This window comes from Myotis davidii, unplaced genomic scaffold (assembly GCF_000327345.1).
Source record: "Myotis davidii unplaced genomic scaffold, ASM32734v1 scaffold889, whole genome shotgun sequence".
In the NCBI taxonomy this organism is placed as follows: Eukaryota; Metazoa; Chordata; class Mammalia; order Chiroptera; family Vespertilionidae; genus Myotis; species Myotis davidii.
Genome location: NW_006299519.1, coordinates 62,101 through 82,979, shown reverse-complemented (window position 1 = coordinate 82,979; position 20,879 = coordinate 62,101). Strand labels below are relative to the sequence as shown.

Below are 20,879 nucleotides of genomic sequence, written 5' to 3'. Positions count from 1 at the left end.
CACATAACCTTTAAGATCAAATGTCACCTTCTCTGGAGAAAAGGTAGTTGCTTTGTCCTAGAGAGGGGATGGGGTCTAAGTCGTGACTTTTTTTTAAGAAGCCCCATTTATTTCTATTTAAATAATACTCAAGGAGCTTTCAGAAGGTTAAAAGGCTCAAAGATATCAGGTTTAATATAATATCATAGCCAGGTGCTTGCTGTTGCTGCCGCTGTTTCAAAATTCGCAGGATGACCCTGGACAGTTCAATGCCTCACTAATTCTTCTAGTTCGAGTGGAACTCCTTTGAATTTTGGCATGATTCATATAAGGTTATCCCTCCAGTAATGACGACAAAAAAACAATGCCAGAAGCAATCATAGTCATTGAGAGGAAGAAAGGTAAATGATCAGAGAAGAAAGCCACTGCAGCCATTTTGAGAAGCAAAATTGTTAATCCAGTATAGAACAAACAGAATCGTTTGCAGAATCTATGTGAGAACCCTTTTTCTGTTATTTTTTGAGACCGAGTCCTCTGACTATGAGCTGAGTAGTTGGGATCATGACGGATCTTATAATAAAATGTTATTTTTCTCAAGCTTTTGCAGTACCTGAAAACTGGTAGATGTTTGATAAATGTGTTTCCGGTAAATGTGGGAGTTGCTGATTCACCTGTGTGAGTAGGCCCTTTTGCCTATTGATCCAAGGTCAATTGCTCTTCTGACTTTATTGGGCTTTCCTAAAGTAAAATCACAATAAAATTAAAATTTCTCTCAGTCGCAACAATAATAGTTATAGCAATACCAGCTAATACTAATTGAGCACTTACTATGTGCCAAATATTATGAAGTCTTAACATGAATAATTTTGTTTAACTTCATTATTCCCACTTTACAGATAAAGAGCTTGAAGCTTAAGACACCAAATAACTTGCCAAGATAATAAATGAGGAAGCCAGGATTTAATCAGAGTCCATATACTGCATTAATATATACTGTTATCAACTAATCAACACCACTAGACTCATGGTTATTGACTCATTACTGGTGATGCTGATCTCCCCTGAGAAGCTCTTCCCCTCCAGGAGTGCAACATCAAACTCTACTGCTGACTGAGAGGAGCACAGGTCCTTTGGACTTATGGAAGGAGCATATCGACCATTTCAGTACTGTAACCTCCCACTGGAAATTTCCATGACAACGCAGTTGGAGGCTTTCTTGCTGAGCCCTGGCATGGTGATAAGTGCAAGTTCTTTTATTCCTATGGAACCTGAAAAAAACAAACAAACCTTCAACGGCAACATCTGCTAGTAACTGCTTCCTGTGATGTTCCTGCGATGGAGCTGGTTCCACATAAGTCTTGAAGATACACCCTTGTAATGTATTTATAAATTGTTGGCTAAAGGTCTAAGCTCCAATCTAATAGTACCTCCTCAATAAAGCCTTTCCTGGCACCCTGTCCACTCTGTTATTTTTTCCACACCTTAATTCCTCAGTATTCTGACAGTACATTTCTCACTCAGGACTTCAGAGGAAATTTGCTATAAAACGTGGCAAGCATTCAGTAAATAATTGCATCAAAATGGCAATTCATGTCATTTTTAGGTCCAAGGAGAAAAGATCCATTTTTCTAGAAAAGGTCTCAGAGTTAAGAATACATCTGGCTCCTGATTTAATTTCTCCCAGTAGAGGGAACGAGGATGGCCTGGCAAAGCCACAGGAAAGAACATGTGTGTGTGTGTTCTGCTTCTGGTTTTTCCCAGAGGCAGTTACTGAAGGTTTAAGGCATGAGTCCCGTGCCTATTTTTCCTCACTGGTATCCCCGTTCAAAAAGGCAGTGGGAAGGCTGAGTGGGACAGCTCACACATACACACCCTGTGCATCTGTGTGCATTTCATTTAGAGACAGACCTCATTTTAGAGCAACCTTATTTAACATGTCATTCTAATGTATTGGAAAAGATGAGAAAATAGATGTGAGTTCCATCTGGATTCGTGAGCATAGCATCAGAAAGATTCGCAGTGCCATTGCAAACTGCTAGCAACACATTAAATACCTACCGAAGGTGCTGCATCTTAAGTGAGAAGCCAAAGGTATCTTGTTAAAGCCCCGTGGGCCTTGGAACTGCAGTCTGCTGGTGGAGAGTAGGCGACTGGGCAGTGATTGAAGTGTCCAGCAGGGGGCTGGCATTCTCTGTCTATAAGTAGCCCTGGTTCCTCTTCAGAGCCTCAGCTCAGCAGAGCTGCTGTTTGCTAGTGAAGCCAGTGACGTGCAAGGCATCCTGCCTATAGGATGTGAGGCTTTCTCAGTGCCGTTTTTTTCTACCCACTTTAAACCTTCAGGGTCTAAGTATCAGGAAAGACAGGAAATGCCGTGTGAAAATAGCAGACCAAAAGTTCTTAGTTAACTGCAGCGAGGGAGACTCAGATTGGAATGGAGGTAGAAAGAGTTGATACAGACTGGGTTTAATTCTGAGCCCTTTTTGGACTGAATTTAGAACTGCATTGCATTGTTCATGTGAAGATGAGAGCGGTACCAGCATCAAAGTAGTGACAGAGTTTTGATGCCATAGTCTATATGTATTCAGAGTATTTTTATTAAAGAAAATAAAGAGCCTAGCAGAGATTTCGTCCTCATCTGCACCCAACTGCAAAATCAAAAGTTAAGGAACAGCATCTGAGGACACTTTGTAGGTGGGAGAGAATCTAGAGGATGGCTCTCAATGATTGCTGGCTTCAGAGCATGTCCTGCAACATCTCTAATCACAGTATGGATCTCCCCATGAATGAGGACTGGTTCCACCCAGGGATCCTCTATGTCATCCCTGCAATTTATGGGGTCATCATTCTGATAGGCCTCATTGGCAACATCACCCTGATCAAGATCTTTTGTACCGTGAAGTCCATGCGAAACGTGCCAAACCTCTTCATCTCCAGTCTGGCTTTGGGAGATCTGCTCCTCCTGGTAACCTGTGCTCCCGTGGATGCCAGCCGGTACCTGGCTGACAGATGGCTGTTTGGCAGGATTGGCTGCAAACTGATCCCCTTTATACAGCTCACCTCGGTGGGGGTGTCTGTCTTCACACTCACGGCTCTCTCCGCAGACAGGTAAGTACAGAGGACGGTTACATTCTCTCTGAGGGTGGTGGATGCCTCAGTAAATGAGCTACGACGTTGGGACAGATAGAGCTGTTTGCAGAAAAGGAAGTTTTACTCAAACTCAGATTCCCTTCCGGGCTTGTTTTTTTGTTCTGGGGATTACTTCTGGAGTTTTACCTGTTGGTTTAAGAAAGAAAAGGGAATGGATGGCAAAAAGGGGAGGGGGGGGCAAGAAAGAAAAATAATTAGCATAAGATGGAGGTGCATTTTCTGGACACAAATCAATTTAGCATGGCTTTTCCCTAACTACTCCCCCCTACAAAATTAATTGACTACTAATAAAAAAGATCACAACTAATAGGGTTTAAACCCCAGGCAAATGTTTCTTAGAAGCATTTTAAAATCTTTAGAAAAGCCCCACTGCATTTCTAATGCAAAATATTCTTTCAGAAATGACCAACAGGAGAAAATAAGTGGCATTTCCTTGAAATTCATTTTCCTCAGTTGAACTTTTCTCACAGCTGATTTTGTGTTTGGCTCTCTGTAAATGAACAGCTTGTGTGCTGTTTTTTTCTAACAATCTCTTAAGTGAAATGAAGCATTATTGGATTTTTTTCTTGAGAAAGCTCCATTCAAGTCAGATTTGGGGGAATTTTAATATCTTTGATGATGTACTTCCATATACATTGCCTTTAGAGTGTTTGGGGCGGGGAGTCAGTACAATGTTTTATTCTGGGAAATATACATATTTGTGAACTGCATTGCTTGTGTGAACCTACTGCTTAACAATTTCTATTTATTCATTCTTAAAAGTTCATACTCACTCTTTGAATACCTGCTTGAATTAAGCAGTCAGGAAATACCTGCAGGATGCTCACATAAATTGCTGAATGTATCTTATGTATTTCTGAGCTCTAGAAACTGGACACACTAATGAATAGACTCCAGACACATCATAGACCAGATGGTCAAATTAAGAAAAATTGGTAGAGTGAACCAAAGACTAGAACTTTCTATTTTAAAATCAACTGTATGTTATAGTGTTAAAGATACCTAAGGATTTGAAAGCGTACCAGGAAAGGCATAGAAACAGCTCTTGCAAATCTATGCTCTAAAGAAAATGTCCCACATTTTAATACATGTGGTGCTGGATTCTCATTTCGCAGAGGAACAAATAGTCCTCAGGTGATCTGGCTTTGAGTAATGGACAAATAAGATAATGTTATCAGTATTTGTAGACATGAGTTTATACTTAGCTGCCTGAAGTACACTGCTCAGCACACACGGCATTTTCAAAGATTGAAAACTAACAGCCCAGAAATGAGGTTTGCACATCGCACCGGCTGGACAGGGTCTCTCCATTCCCGCTCCTCACCTCCAGCCTTCTGTGACCCTGAATATTTGCCCACAAGGTACTAATGACCACAGGTAGTTTCAAGTATTGATTCAGGGCAGGCAAACTTTGGAGCAGGCAGAAGGTCTGGGGCTCGTTACCAATGGCTGAGGACACCTCAAGATGAGGGGAATTTTCTTGATGGGAAGATGAGATTTTTGTTTCTGAGTTGTGAGTGCAGTGGCACAGATGATGTTTACTGTCTTCTTGGGGTGGGGCTTGGGGGGTCGGGAAGAAAGTGAGGGCATGGGATGTAAAGATGTAGCTGCACAGAATCCCTCCCCAGAGTTTCAAAGCAGACCAAATTCACCATCAGCAAAAGAGTGCTTTCAAAGCTGGGTCGCACACTTTGTCAGCTCTATTGTGTTTTCAGTGAGTCTATAGTTAGTTACTGTGCGTCCTTCCCAAATCCAGAAATTACTATGAGCATTCATATAACTAACTTTTTGTGTTTTGCTAAGGCTTAAAAAGGTTGATGGATCATCTGAATCACAGGTAGTGCATCTAACCTAATTCAACAAGAATAGGGATTGAGCTACTTAAATAATATAAGAGAGTACTTATCTATTGATTTCATTTTTGTTGTTGTTAATGCTCACCAAGGATATTTTTCCATTGATTTTTGGAGAGAGTGAAAGGGAGGGAGAGAGACAAAGAAACATTGATGTAAGAGACACACATCGATTGGTTGCCTCCTGAACACAACCTGACCAGGGTTGGAATTGAGCTTGCAACTGAGGTCCCCTTGACCTAAATCGAACCCGGGACCCTTTGGTCTGAGGGCCAATGTTCTATCGATTGAGCCAAACCCGCTAGGGCTATTGATTTCATTTTTAAAAGATGTTGGAGCTTTATAACAACCTCATGAGGTTAGTAGGGTAAATATATATATCCACACATACACAATATCTATTTTTTCTCAATAAGGTATAATTTACATACAGTAAATTGAACAAGTGTACAGTTCGATATATTTTTACACATATCTACTAATATATAACAACATAACCACCACCCAGATGAAGATATGGAACAGTCCCAGCACCCTAGGAGTTTCTTTTATGTTCCTTTCCAGGTAATACCCATCCCTATAAAGAGACAATCACTATTCTGAGTTTAATTATCATAGATTATTTTTGCCAGTTCTTTAATCTGATGTAAATGGAATCATACTTCTTATGCTTATCATTGTGTTTGTGATAGTCATCAATCTTGGTGCACATAGCAGTGTTTTATTCTTTTTAATCATTGTGTAGTATTCCATTGTATGAATATATCTCAATTTATTTATCCGTTCTAATGTTGATGGACATTGGGCTGTTTCCAGTTTGGGGTTGATGATAACCTGCTCTGGATATTCTTATTCATGCCTTTTGAGGTACATCAGTGTTTATTTCTCTTGAGTATATGCCTGGGAGTGAAATAGCTAGATCATAAGAGTCATATACTTAGTAAGTATTGTCAAGGAGTTTTCTAAAGTGGTAGTCTGTAGTGGATAGATTGGTAAAATGGGTGAACCAGAAGACCCTCCAAACCTTATGATCATCACAGTCATTGGGGAGCTTAAAAATGTACAGGTTCTTATCCTCCATCCTAAATCTACTGAATCAGACCTTCTGAGTTGTGAACAGACACAGCAATAATCATCCATCCCTGCTTCCTGTAGGTTGACCAGCAATGTCATTACTTTTATCCCAACCTCCCTTCTGCAGTCCTCTAGATGAACTTGAGTCTTTGTTAATATGAAAAGAGTAACACTTTTTCTAGAAAAGTTTACACTGCTGCCACTGTGTCAAAGAGAGACTTCAAAGAAGTCCCAGAAACCAGAATTCTGGCTTTTGTATGGCCAACCAATTGCAGATTTGCACTCAGACTCCTTCATATTAGTTCCTGCCTTCTCTCGCCTTCCACACTTTCCTTCCTTTACATACACACTGATGTCCTCATACACGGTGGTTATACTGAATTCTTGGCTCTGCTTCCTAGCTTATGCTGTGTGTCACCCACTCTCCAGAATGTGTTCTCCTTTCCTAAATAGAAGACTCCACTCCCCATCCCATGTAAATTATGGCTTGGAATGGGCATTGATAGCCCTGCACTTTAGGCCTTTTTCTGCCACTATTTCCTGTAAGAGGGAGTCAGACCAAGTCATTTAACTCTCTGACCTTAGTTGAATTATCCATAAAATAGTAGAGTTGAGCTAGATTACTTCAAAGATCCCTCCAAGTTTTAAAATCTTATGAGGTTTTTTAATCTTTCATTTTGCCTATCATTTGGAATCTGGCAAAAGCCTCCTCCTTAAAGCCCTAAATTGGACAATTCTAGCCCAGATTTCCTAACCCTCTTCTAAATGTGAGACTTATTATCTGAGACATAAATTATCTTGTGACATCTTTCATCTTGCTGTTTTGAAATATTTCACTAATTTGTCTTTTTTTAGCCTCTTATATATTCATTGCTTTAATTTTTCAAGTAGATTAAGAATGTTGAGGACAGGGATTTCTTATATATCTTGTATATATCTTGTACAGTTTCTTGTACTAAATGGATGGTCAATAAATATTTGTCAATTAAAGTTATGGTTCATTAATGCATACTCTTTCTTCTCATTCTTATTATTCTTCTCCATTTTTAGGAATTTATCTGAAAGCATACTCTTAAATATGCATCATGCTGTCACCTGCTTCTTATTTGTTCCTCTCTATTAAGCTCTCATTATTTAGGTAAATGAGAGAAAAGCTATTCTTTGTGAGTCAGTGAATAGATTCTTGGGATAAATAGATAATTGGATAGATGGAATGATAAGTAGATGGGTGAGAAGATGGATGGATGGATGAGTGGATGAGTGGATAAGTGGATGGGCAGGTGGTGGACAGATGGTTGGATAGATAGGTGAATGGTTGGATGGGTGGATATATTTTTTACATAACGATCTTTCCTACTAGATACCCATCTCTGTACTAGGTGCCTTAGTATTGTGTAATGGAATTTGATCTGAATTTTTTTAGGAAAAGGGTAAGTAGAGTTTGTGTTTTCTTTTCCAATAAGTGTAAAGGTTAAAGCTGGACATAAGGTTGGCAGCATATAATGCCCAAGTTACGTTGTGCCTGCTTCAGTATTATTATGCAGTGTTATTTCTGCTAGAATGGAGCTGGCAGAATGAATCCTAAGGACATACAGATGTAGCAGTTCCATTGGGATGTGGTCCTCATTCAATCCCATGGAAGACTGTTCATAAGCTCCCCCTTTGCTGTGATTTGGAATGTGTAAAGGAATAGGAAAATGTTACATTTATACAGACATCTTGAAGTACAGATTCTTTGAATTTATTGCCAGGGATTTATGAGGTAATGTAGTTTTCCGCCTTTCCTGACACCTAGAACTGGGTGGTACAACATGCTAGCCACTAACTACATGTGGTTATTTTTTTTAAAATATGTTTTTATTGATTTCAGAGGAATGGAGAGGGAGAAAGAGAGAGAAACATCAATGATGAGAGAGAATCGTTGACCAGCTGCCTCCTGCACGCCCCCTATTGGGGATTGAGCCTGAAACCCAAAATCAAACCTGGGATCCTTCAATCCACAGGCCGATGCTCTATTCACTGAGCTAAACCAGCTAGGACTGTAGTTATTTAAATTTCACTTAAATAAAACTAAAAAGCCAGTTCTCTAGTCACACAAAGCACATGTTAAATGCTCAGTAGCAATATGTGACTCTATTGGACAGTGCAGATACAGAGCATTTCCATCACTGCAGAAAGTTCTATTGGACACTACAGAAGAGAGTTTGCTATATGCCTTTGGGTCCAAATCTCCTAAGATCCATGTTAGCTACTCTCACTCATGAGGATATCAGGAATTCCTCAAATAAGCAAATATCAAATGCTTCCCAGATGCACAGGCTCTTCCAGTCTTTAAAAATATTTTCTATTGGAAGATACCCAAAAACGAAGAGAGAAGAAACCAGGCAGCCCAATACAATCACCAGCCACAGGCTTGGAGAATTTAGGCATCCCATTGATGAGGTTTGGAGACCTTTTGAATAATACATGTGGAGTTCACTTTCTGGGTCTGCATTATGAACTTCTGTCTGATCCTTCCATTCTCTTTGGCCAGGTCCTCTTCCACCTCCCAGTCTGTCTTTCTATCTTCCTATACTAAGACTCACCAGAACAAACACTGCTCTAGCTAAAGTCTGCTTCTCATTGTCTCACATATGTGTCACCTGACTTCTTCCCTCTCTGACTTCATTTTCCCCTCCCTGATGGCCAGGCTCTGTCGTAAATGTTTCCTTCCACATCCCGCGTGGTTCAGGGTTCAATATCTGGAAGAGGAGCCGCACACAAATGAAACAGAAAAGACAAGAGATAATTTGGAAATATTGGGGGACCAGGCAGGTAAGTCCAACTCAAGAGGAAGGACTTCCACCCGTGTTCAGTCCGCACCGACCTTTTATAGTCTGAGGTAAACAATGCAGTGGTTACCATAGTTACAGTTCTTGTGAGTTTCACCTGTTTTGATCATGTTTATACTCCCTGCACTTCCCTCAGCCCATTAGCTTCCCAGGTAAGATCTGGGGAGTGTTATAAGGTCAAGCCTAATTATGCTAAGAGGACTGAGCCCTCTAAGCTGGGACTTGTTTGTGACTTTGCCAGCAGGTCAGTCCGAGGCTCAACCCTATATCAGTTTCTCACAAGGCTCTATTTCCTCCATCTATCCAAATTCTAGCAATCCTTCAAGGCTTACTCCAAATCCCTTCCCTTCTATGAAGCATTCCCTGATCTTTTCTTTAACTGATTTTCCCCCATCCCAAGATGTTTTTGCCTGTTCATTAAATACCAAACTACCCTATCTTGTACTACTAGGTCCCTTTTATAGATGTGTTTTCTACTTCCTTAATCATATGGTAAGCTCCATGGGATCTCTGTCTTCTATGACACCCAGGCCCACTTTACATCTAGTAAGAGGATAATAAATACAGCTTGGTTTATGCTTGAGCAGCAACTAAATGATAAAGTCCAATGGCTACAAATAAAGTTCAAACCCTTGAAAATGTTGTTCTGAGACTCAATTTCCAATTGGGGGCAGGGGGCGTCCAACATCTCAAAACACCACTTGGTTGCCTGGCCGGTGTGATTCAGTGGTTGAGCCTATGAACCAAAAGGTCATGACACAGGCTCAATCCCCAGTGGTGGTCATGCAGGAGGCAGCCAATCAATAATTCTCTCTCATCATTTATGTTTCTATCTCTCTTTCACTCTCCCTTCCTCTCTGAACTTCCTTTCTGAAATCAATAAAAATATATTTTTTAAAACCACCAGCTGGTTATCTGAGAATTCAACTTAATTCTGACACAATCTGGCCAGAGATAGCATCAGATACTATAGGTTGAAGGCTCAGTCCTATAAGGCTGTAACACCCACCCATCCCCTCCCCCTGACATCAGACACCAGTCACAAGTCCAGGTTGTTACCTATACTTCTGAGCAACTGGCTATAAATCAAAGGGTCCCCTAATCCTCGCTCCTTGGGTTCGATTCATATGCTAGAATGGCTCACGGAACTCAGAGAAACATTTTACTTACTAGATTACCATTTATTATAAAAGGAGAGAAGACAATTTAAGTTCTTGTCCCTCTGTTGAAGAGATTATATGCGCTACCAATTCATACTTTCTCTATATTATGATTTTTCTGAAGCATATGTTGCCTCTCTGGAAGGAAAGTCAACTCCTGTCTCCCCATAGTGATGGATCTGTCACAGCTGCTGGCAGACTCTAAGAGTGTTCAGAGGGCAGGTGCAATGGAAGTGGGGTTTCCCAGAAAGGCTCTTTTAATTGGAGCCTTTTCAATTTTTCTGTGGAGAGAAGGGCAGCAAAGAACTTTGACCTTGTTTCTCACACATTATCTTATAAAGTGTTAGACTTTTATGTGATTAATTATCATTTCTGGTAACTTAATATGTATAGAAGAAAACAAACAAAAAAAAATACAAACTTGATCATGAGACATAGACCATAGCCTGAAAAGGCTCCCTGGTGAGGTTTTTTTGAACTGTGCTTGTCAATAGCATCCTTTGAAAAGAGACTAAATTTGCATATTTGCACTTGTAAATCCTCCTGGTATGTGGGGTTTGCAGAAATTCTCTCTTAAAACATGTTTTGGAAAATAAGAGAAAAAAATTCTCCATTCCTCTTTTTCTACCTCCCAAGATATTTTTTTATTACAGTCATCTTTTAAAATGATTTGATTTTCCTCAAAACTGCTAAGAAGCTGCTGGTTCACTTTACACATTAACAGTCACCTTGTTTAGGAAGTCTTTATTGGCTACTCAATCCAAAGGAATGACCAACACTATTTTATCACCCAATTTCTTTTTTTAGGTTGATTGAAGTGTAATTTTCATTCAGTAAATTTTTGGGTCTTTATTTCTATGAATTTTGATAAACTTATTCAGTCATAAAACCACTACCACCACAATCAGAACATTTTCATTGTCCCCCAAATTCTTTCATGTCCTTGGTTGTCTATCCCCTTCCTCCACCCCCAGCTTCTAATAATTTCTAGAATATCCTATCTAATAAAATAGTAATGTGCAAATTAACCATCACTCCATCACTCTATCACAAAGATGGCGGCACCCATAGCCACAAGATGGCAGCGCCCAGTCCCCTCAGCCCCGCCTCTGAAGTGTCCAGGCTTGTTGGCCGGGCAGGTGGCGGGGGAGACAAAGAGGGGGGCCAAGAGGCATAGCCAGTGATCAAAGGGGTCTGGGGGTCTCCTGCCCAGGTCAGAGGCCTCAGCCAGAGGCCTCGGGCCTGAGCAGGGGTGGAGCCGGCGATCAGAGGGGGCAGGGGCAGAGCGGGCTCCAAGGGGAGCAGGAAGCGGGCTTAAGCCATTAGTAGAACATCCCCTGAGGGCTCCCAGTATGTGAGAGGGGGCAGGCTGGGCTGAGGGACCCCCCCCCCGTGCACAAATTTCGTGTACTGGGCCCCTAGTTATATGAATAACATCATACAGTATGTAGTTATTTGAGTTTGGCTTCTTTCAACTCATGTTGTTGCATATATAAGTAGTTCTTTTTAAAAATTTCTTTATTGATTAAGTTATTACATATGTGTCCTTATCCCCACATTACCCCCCATACCCTCCACTCATGCCCTCACGCCCCTGTTGTCTATATCCATTGGTTAGGCCTATATGCATGCATATAAGTCCTTTGGTTGATCTCTCCCCCTAACTCTCACCCTCCCCTACCTTCCCTCTGAGGTTTGACGGTCTGATCGATGCTTCTCTGTCTCTGGATCTGTTTTTGTTCATCAGATTATGTTGTTCATTATATCCTACAAATGAATGAGATTATGTGATATTTATCTTTCTCTGACTGGCTTATTGTGTTTAGCATAATGCTCTCCAGTTCCATCCATGCTGTTGCAAATGGTAAGAATTCCTTCTTTTTTACTGCAGCATAGTATTCCATTGTGTAGATGTACCATTCTGCAGTTTTCCGAATACAGGTCATTTACCTCCTTGGTTAACTTTATTCTTAAGTATTTTAATTTTTTATTGCAATGGTAAATGAATTGCTTGTTTAGTTTTTTTATTATTGAATTGTTTATCTTCCTTTTGTTAAGTTGTATGAGTTCCCTGTAAATGTTGGAGATTAAACCCTTATGGGTTATAACATTGGTGAATATGTTCTCCCATGTAGTGGGCTTTCTTGTTGTTTTGTTAATGGTTTCTTTTGCTCTGCAAAAGCTTTTTATTTTGATGTAGTTCCATTTGTTTATTTTCTCTTTAGTTTCCCTTGCCCTAGGAGCAGTATCATTTACTAATGACAGTATCAGTGAAGAAATTGCTTCGCCATATGTCTGAGATTTTGCTGCCTGTGGATTCCTCTAGTATTTTTATGGTTTCTCGTCTTATGTTTAAATCCTTTATCCATTTTGAGTTTATTTTTGTGTATGGTGTAAGTTGGTGGTCTAGTTTCATTTATTTTCATGTATCTGTCCAATTTTCCCAGCACCATTTATTGAAGAGGCTGTCTTGACTCCATTGTATGTTCATGCCTCCTTTGTCGAAAGTAGTTCTTTTTTTTAATACGGGGTAGTATTCCATTGAATGGCTACACCACAGTTTGTTTGTCTATTCTTCAGGTAATGGACGTTAGGGTTTGTTTCAGTTTGGATGATTATGAATAAAGCTGTCATAAGCATTCATATACAATTCTATATGGATATTTATCTTTATTTCTCTAGGTAAATATCCAGTATTATTTTCTTGATAATTATTTTATTTTGTTCATTTGTTTGTTCACTTGTTTTCTGTTTTCCACCACTAGAATATAAGCTCTCCCCAAATAGGAGGGTATGTCATTCATTATCACTTATATGGCACTAGAACAGTTTCTAACCTGTAATAGGTGCTTGGTTAGTGTTCATGGAATACATGAATGTGCTACCAGTGATGTGGGTTCTTGGTTCTTGAGTTTGGCAAAGAAAGGCTTCAGAGCCACAAATTCTAGCACAAGGAAGTTTATTTAGCATGCAAAGCAAAAGAAGAAAATAATCCAGTGGGCTGTCCAGAGAGCTGCCTTGGTCTTTTAGAAGGAAAGTCACAAGGCAGAAGAAGTGAGCCAGCTGGGCTGCGTGGACTCAGGAAACAAAAGAAGGACCCTTGGAGACAGGTTCAGGGGGTTAGTCCAGGACCAGTTGCCACTGTCTGTTGTTTCCCTGGTTGCAAGTCTTGTGGAGACCTTTAGAGCTTAGGAGAAAGAAAACAAAGATACATGCCTGAAGAAAGAAGGCATGAATGTGCTCCAGAGAGTGTGTGTACCGGGTCCTTTGTCTTAGAGTTCTTATCTATTTTCTAAAGGCAAAACATTTAGGGGAGGATCTCAATAGAATAATCATCAGCTTCCCAGGTGTTTCTCTTAATATGTTGATTCACCAAAATGAGCATATAGGGTGAGGTTTGTGATCTTTACTAATCGGTCAGTGCTAGGGTAAGGGGTTATTGGTCATTGCATCTGGTCCTGATGCCAACATGGCATTGCTTCACCTGGTTTTGCTGCTTTTCTGGGCCTGGAGCTGAAACACAACTAAAGCCTTCATGTTATTTCTAGTTTGACCAAAACTCTGTCTCTGTGGTCAATAAACCTGAGGCTTTGTTCCTAAGATTATTTGATGCTGATCAGAAGATTATTGTCCTGCGGCCTTTATACGTAAACAAGTTGTCATGCAAGGAAGAAGGAGGCAGGCGAGTCAGGGTGCTGGATGAGGCCAGTCTGAATCAGCTGTCTGTCTGAGTTTCATCATCACTTGCCAAGGAATTTTCCTAGCTTCTTACTATTCTGCCTCAAATAGATGGATACATGAAAGAAGGAATAAAGAAATTAATGAATTCTGGTAGGCCTTATTGTGCAAACCTGTAATATTGGGTTAAGGTCTGCAAATCATGTTTATTTCCTTTGATAGTTAACAGAGTGACTATAGTAAGAACATTGATTTCAACTTTAAAAAAAAAAATATTTCTTTATTGATTTCAGTGAAGAAGGGAGAAGGAGAGAGAGATGGAAACATCAATGATGAGAATCATTGACCGACTGCCTCTTGCACGCCCCCTACTGGGATCAAGCCTGCATCCCAGGCATGTGCCCTTGGCTGGAATCAAACTTGGGGCCCTTCAATCTGCAGGCTGATGCTCTATCCACTGAGCCAAGTCGGCTAGGGCTGATTTCAACTCTTGATGATAAGACCTTATCCAGGTTTCATGGGGACGGTCTGGGGAGTGCTTTTTTTGGAAACAGCCTAAGTGCCCATCAGCAGATGAGTGGGTTAAAAAACTATGGTACATCTGCACAATGGAATACTATGCAGCTGGAAAAAAGAAAGAACTCTTACCATTTGCAACAGCATGGATGGACCTAGAGAGCATTATACTAAGCGAAATAAGCCAGTCAGAAAAAGATAAGTATCACTTGATCTCACTCATATGTGGAATCTAATGACCAACATAAACTGATGAACAAAAATAGACCCAGAGACATAGAAACATAGAACAGACTGTTAAACCTCAGAGGGAAGGCAGGGGATGGGAGCGGGAAAGAGATCAACCAATGAACTCATATGCATATATGTATAACCCAAGGACACAGACAGTGGGTGGTGAAGGCTTGGGGAGAGAGGGGTGGGAGAGGACAATGGGGGTAAAAAAGGGACATATGTAACACTTTCAACAATAAAGATTTATTTTTAAAAAAAAGAAGACAAAAATAATTAAAAAGAAATTATTTTCAGAAAAAAATTATGAATGCAAAGTTAGGTAGAGAAGTGAATGTATTAAAATATTTAGAAATCATATATTGGATTTATAAATCACAATAAATTACAAATTTAAATAATTTGATAAATTCCACAAACTCCAGAAAAATAACATGATATCTATTAACTGCCTAATATATATCTATCATACTTCTTTTCATAAACATTTTTGGCTTCATACTTACTTGTCTCCTCTTAAAATGACAATGGTTTGGAAATATCCTTTTTTATAAAGAAATTAGAAAGATAAGCCAGTTTTTATCAAGCAGGATTAAGATTAGCTTTTTACTAATGACAGGTTAGAAAAGTTTCTTTCAGTTTCATAACTCATTATTAGTAATGTCATATACTAATAAATGTTTAGGATTATTATCAAATGTTTAGGATTATTTTAGAAAGTCATTATCTAGTTTCTTTCTTTTTTGTTTTTTAGTATATTTTTATGTTAATCCTCACCCAAGGATATTTTTTCCATTGATTTTTAGAGAAAGTGAAAGGGAGGAAGGGAAGGGGGGAAGAGAGAGAGAGAAAGGAAGAGAGATAAAGAGAGAAACATCAATGTGCCCTTGACTGGGAATCAAACCTGAGACCCTTCGGTGCATGGGCCGACATTCTAATCACTGAGCCATGCCTGCCAGGGCTCAAGTTTCTTTCTTATATGAGCTGTAAAATTTCACAGCATTTCAAGTTTTCTTGTGCCTTGAGTAATCTTAAAAACTCATTTAATTGATGATGCCCTTAACCTATTTGCCATGAATGTCACCACATTGAGTTTTAATTTATCTTTATCAGTGTTGGTATTTTTGCAGGTATACAAACATAAGTGACTTTACACAAATGTATTTGCTATTTGTAATTTGGCTACAGGTTCTTGGCCTGTAACACAGACATAATAAACTCAATTTTGCTGATATATTTGGATTTAAATCTACCATCTTTTTATTTGGTTTTTATTGTTATCACTTATTTCATATCCCTTTTTCCCCTCCCTTCTTTTAAATTAAGTATTTTAATTATTTTATTTCCCATCCCTTCCAGAGATTAACTATACAAGTTCTTATTAGTATTCTTTTAGGAGCTTTCCTGGAGTTTACAACATGTATCCTTGATTAATTGGAATTTACTATAAATTGGAATGCTCCTAATTCCCAGACAATCCTATATAATAAAAGGGTAATATGCAAATTGACCCTAATGGCAGAATGACCAGAACAATTGCTCAACCAGTCGCCAGGGGAACCGGGGGTGGGTGGCGGATGTGGGCGGCAGCTGGCCAAGGCCCCTGCCCCACAGGCACCCCACACACAGAGGGCAACCCGTGGTGGGGATGGGGCCGGCGAGCAGGCGGGAAAGGCCAATCTCTCAGTCCCTTCCCCTGGCCATCAGGCTCCGATTGCCTAATGGCAAATAGGGAACCAGGAATGGGGGGGGGGGGGGGGAGCGGGGCTGGTTGTGGGAAGCCAGGGAAGATGGCCCTGACCACAGGCCAAGCCTAAGGACCATACCCACACATGAATTTCATGTGTGGGGCCTCTAGTGTAAGGATAATGGGACACTTTAATTTCATTTTCATTCTCTTCTGCTCTTTTTTTGGTTATTGTTATTCTATATTTTAATTCTATATTTTAAAACCCACAGGATATAATCTTTATTGTTTTTATATACTTTACATTTACATATTTACATTTAGATTTAGACTCATTCCTGTATTTACCTTTTCTTTTGTTTTCCATTCCTTTCTGCTTCTCTGGCTCCATCTGAGATCATTTTACTTCTGCCCAAAGAATGCCCTTTAGTATTTCATTTAGTGTACATCTAAGGGAGATACATTTTCTGTTTTTGTCTGAAAATGTCTTTATTTCGTGTAATTTAGGGGAAGATATTTTCACTGAGCATAGAATCCTAAGCTGGCATTCTTATCTTTCACACTTTGATGTATTGTCCTCTGACTTCCGCTGTGAAGTCAGATGTCAGTTTTATTGTTGCTCTTTTAAAATTACTGATTTTTTTCTCTTTGACTGACTTTAAATTTTTTCTATTTTATTTTGTCTTTCAGCAGTATCACTATAATGCATTTAGGTATGGTTTTCTTTATATTTCCTGCTTGAAATTAATGGAGTTTTTTTATTTAAATCTGTGGCTTGAAGATTTAGTCAATTTTGGAAAATTCTCAACCATACAACTTCAAATATTGTTTCTGCCCCATTCGTTTTTTCTTCTCCTTCTTTATTCTGTCTACATATAAATAGGTTAACTTTCAGCTTTTCAAGCTTTTCCCCCATGTGGTTGTTTTGCTTTATTGAGGCAGGAAATTTCATACTAAGGTCAGGCCTCTGTTACAGAAAACTATTTTAAGCACAATTTCACTTCACCATTTCACTGTAGCCCACAAATTTCCTGCTCCCTTTTCTGTATTTTCCATTCTTTTTCCTTATTGTATTCAGTCTGGCCATTTTCAGATCTCTAATCCTCTCTTTAGCTGTGTCTACTCTGCTTCTGAAGCTTCCATTTACTTCTTATTTTCAGTTATAGTATACTGCAATTCTAAAATTTCCATTTGATTCCATCTTGTCTTCTAATTTCTCTTTTTTCAATAATTTCTTTTCTTTACTGATTAAGGTATTACACATGTGTCCTTATTGCCCCATTGTCCCCCAACCCCCATAATTTCTTGAATTGGTTCTAATATACTATAAAATTCCTCTCTGGTATGGAGAGGCATTGATTGGACTGTCGGGCTTGGAGGGAAGGTAGGGGAGGGTGGGGGTAAGGGCGAGAGATCAACCAAAGGACTTATATGCAAGCATATAGGCCTAACCAATGGACACAGACAACGGGGGGTAAGGGCATAAGCGGGGGGCGGGGGGGTAACGTGAGGATAAGGACACATATGTAATATCTTAATCAATAAAACATATATTAAAAAAATTCCTCTCTGGTAACCTTAATATGGAACCTTTCTAAGTCTGTTTCTATTATATATTTTCTTCCCTTGTGTTTTGGTCATTTAGTTTTGTCTCTTGGTATCAGAGACAATTTTTGTTTGACTACCTTATTTTGAATACGAAGAACTGTAAATAATTTGAGGCTCTGTATAATATTATCTTCCAGAAAAGATTAGCTTTTGCTTTTTTCAGGCAGTTGGGAGGTGACCATATATCTAAACCAATCAGGGATGGAGCAGATTGGAGGCTGGGCTTGGGTCTTTGTGAGAATGGGTCTATTTCTGCACCCTTACTACCAGGATGTGCCTCTTTGTGCATTTCAGCTGAAAGCCCGGATTGTTTACCTGGACTCCTCTCCTTGGTGGGCTCTGACCTCCATTTATTGTCCTACTTTTTCCTAAAACTGCTAGAAGCTGTGCTCAGCTCTTAGTTTCTATGCTGCTGCTTGAAATTTGGGAAATACCTTGAGGGGAAAATGATGCTAAATCACAACTTCACCCCTGTGCACTTCCCTTTGCTCCAGGATTTTGGCCCCTCAAATCCTTACTGCCTTGGTATTTCTCTGATGTTTTCAAAGAGGTTTTCGAGCTTTTCATTTCAGGAGAGTTGATCGGCAACAGGCTAGTTTGCCATTATCAGAACTGGAAAATCCTATACCGCCTCTCTTATAGACCTGACCTGCTGCCCTCGGAGCTATCCACATCACAGCTCCTTTAAAGAGGACAGAACTACCTGGTCAGACCTGTGGGATCAGCATTCAAAGCCTCAAATTATCTCAGCAATTTAGATTCAGAGAATTGAGTTCTGGCTAACCTCAAAGTGAGTAAGTCAGGAATCTCAGCTGAGGCCTGTAGCAGTGGACACTGACAAGTGTTATAGGTACATCAACGCTCTGGGATCTTTCAACTAGGCCAGGTCTCTTAGCCTCAATAAGCAGGAGCTAGAGCTGACACTTAGTTATGCAGTTATTGATAGCAGCTGAAATTTCTTGGGAAGGGAAGAGCTAAAATGTTTCTAAGGTACCCTTCTTTAAACTTCACTTCTTTATGACTCTTTTTGTATTGTATTGTCAATTGGTGATAGTTAAAAGTTACATGGGCAAGCGATAGAGGAAAATGAGAAATGCAACACATAAAAAAATGTACTTTCCGTTTAAGAAGAATTTGCTGTGATAATAATATGTCCACGTGACTCACTTATTTCTTTATGCTGTCTATATATAAGTAGAATAACTACAGGCAGCTGTAAGCTTTTCAAGGTTTCTTTTTTCCCTTTGGTGGTGGTTTTATTGTCAGGCAATTTCATACCACGGTCAGGCCTCTGTTATGAGAAATACTTTAAACACAATTTAAGAACAATGTAAAATAAAAACAAAATTACAGTAGTTTCTCCATGAGAACATATGGGAAAATGCTTATTTCTTTTTAAATAAATGCTGATCAAAATAGATTTTTAAGATTTTCATTATCTTTTCTTTTCTGCTTCCACTTTAAATGATTGGAAACATCACAGAAGAGCAGGACAATCAGAAGTTGGTATCTTTTCTTTACTAGACTGTCAACAGAGGAGAAATGGAAGGTTCAAAAGATGGCTTAAATGTAGCAAATATTTAGTTTTCAGCATTATTTACTTGTTCTTTTAAAAGACCTGAGGATCTGAAGTGATAGAATCGAATATAACTGAGGTGAGGATCCAGGGACCTAGGTTCTAGTCTTGGTTCTCAGCTAACCAGCTGTGGGACCTCTATGGGCACCAGTTTCCCTTTTTTTAAGTGAAAGAAATGGGACTTGATGACTTCTAAGTTTTATATTCCATAGTTATATATAAAGTAGGCTTATCATTAAACATGTACTCCTATGTTTGTACCATGCTAACAACCATTCATATACTGGCCTAGCATCATTTATTCTAAGAGTACTTCACAAAGGGGAACATACACATGTAAGTATCATTTTATGGTTCTTTAAGGGATATACCTGGGTATATCTCACCTCCACAATCAGATTTTAAACCCTTAATGGCTAGGGCCTTTTATATTTATACTGTCTAGCAAAGCCTGAGATACTAAATTAGTACTGTACTTTAATGTGCTGATAAATTGGCTAAGGATCCTGAACAAATTAGTGTTTAATACTAGAAGTCCAGTGGCAGATGTCAGTGGCCTAGTATCTTCATTATCACAAATTAATAAGACTAACAGGTGGAACTGTGTGAAACGGCAGATGGGCTTTCCTCCACTTAAAGGAGGAATCAACAGCTTTGGTGTGGACAGGCAGAGGATAACAGAAATGTTAGCCATGCTCACACAGTCAGTGCACATAGGTCTGAGGCTAATAAACTTTTTCTTTAAAAGGACATATAGGAAATATTTTTGGTTTTATAGTCCTTAAGGTCTCTATTGCAGCCACTTATCTCTACCATTATAGGGTGAAAGCAGCCATAGACTTTATATAAGCAAATGGGAATGGCTGTGTTCCAGTAAAACCTTATTTATGGGCACTGAAATGTGAAAATTTCATATAATTTCTACATGGCACAAAATATTTTTATTCTTTTGATTCCCCCCTCCCCCAACCATTTAAAGTAAAAATGATTCTTAGCTAATAGGTCACATGAAAATAAGCAGAGGGCCAGGTCTGGCCAGTGGGCCTTAGTTTGCTGTCCCTGATGTAGAGATGTGTGCTGAGATGGTCATTCAGCAGCGAGAGTTTCCTGTTTTAATTAAGTGGGACCTAGGGAAATCCATGAGCCCTGTCCAGTTAGTCTAGAGCAAGCATGTCAAACTTGAGGCCTGCAGGCCACATACGGCTCAGGGGCCACATGTGGCCCACAACGAGTATTTTTGCAGCCCAGCCAATATAACAGTATGTAAGAAACATCTTAATAAAAATTTCATAACTTGATTTTTACAATATCCTGTTATACATAATTATTAACAACGAACTACAACGTTCACTAATGACTGATTACTATCATTGTGTTGCATTCATGTCCCTTACGTGCCTTATGCGCAGATGCACCATTTCTCTCCACTAATACAAGCAGCGAATACTTTAGAGCCGATGACCACATCATTAGTCTTGGACTGACTTATTTGGTGTGCGCAACAGAAAATATTTCACTTTCGGAAAAAAAGAAAAATAG

At 39.4% G+C, this 20,879-nt stretch overlaps 1 protein-coding gene across 1 annotated transcript in view; it reads left to right on the top strand.

Moving 5' to 3' along the window:
• Window positions 1-2,347: 2,347 nt before the first annotated feature.
• The window catches only part of GRPR (gastrin releasing peptide receptor), a 32,884-nt gene continuing 14,352 nt past the window's right edge, over window positions 2,348-20,879 (top strand). Inside the window, exon 1 of the mRNA XM_006775203.2 lies at window positions 2,348-3,084. Coding sequence (XP_006775266.1) covers window positions 2,690-3,084 — 395 coding nt within the window. The 5' untranslated portion in view covers window positions 2,348-2,689. The remainder of the gene's footprint in view (window positions 3,085-20,879) is intronic.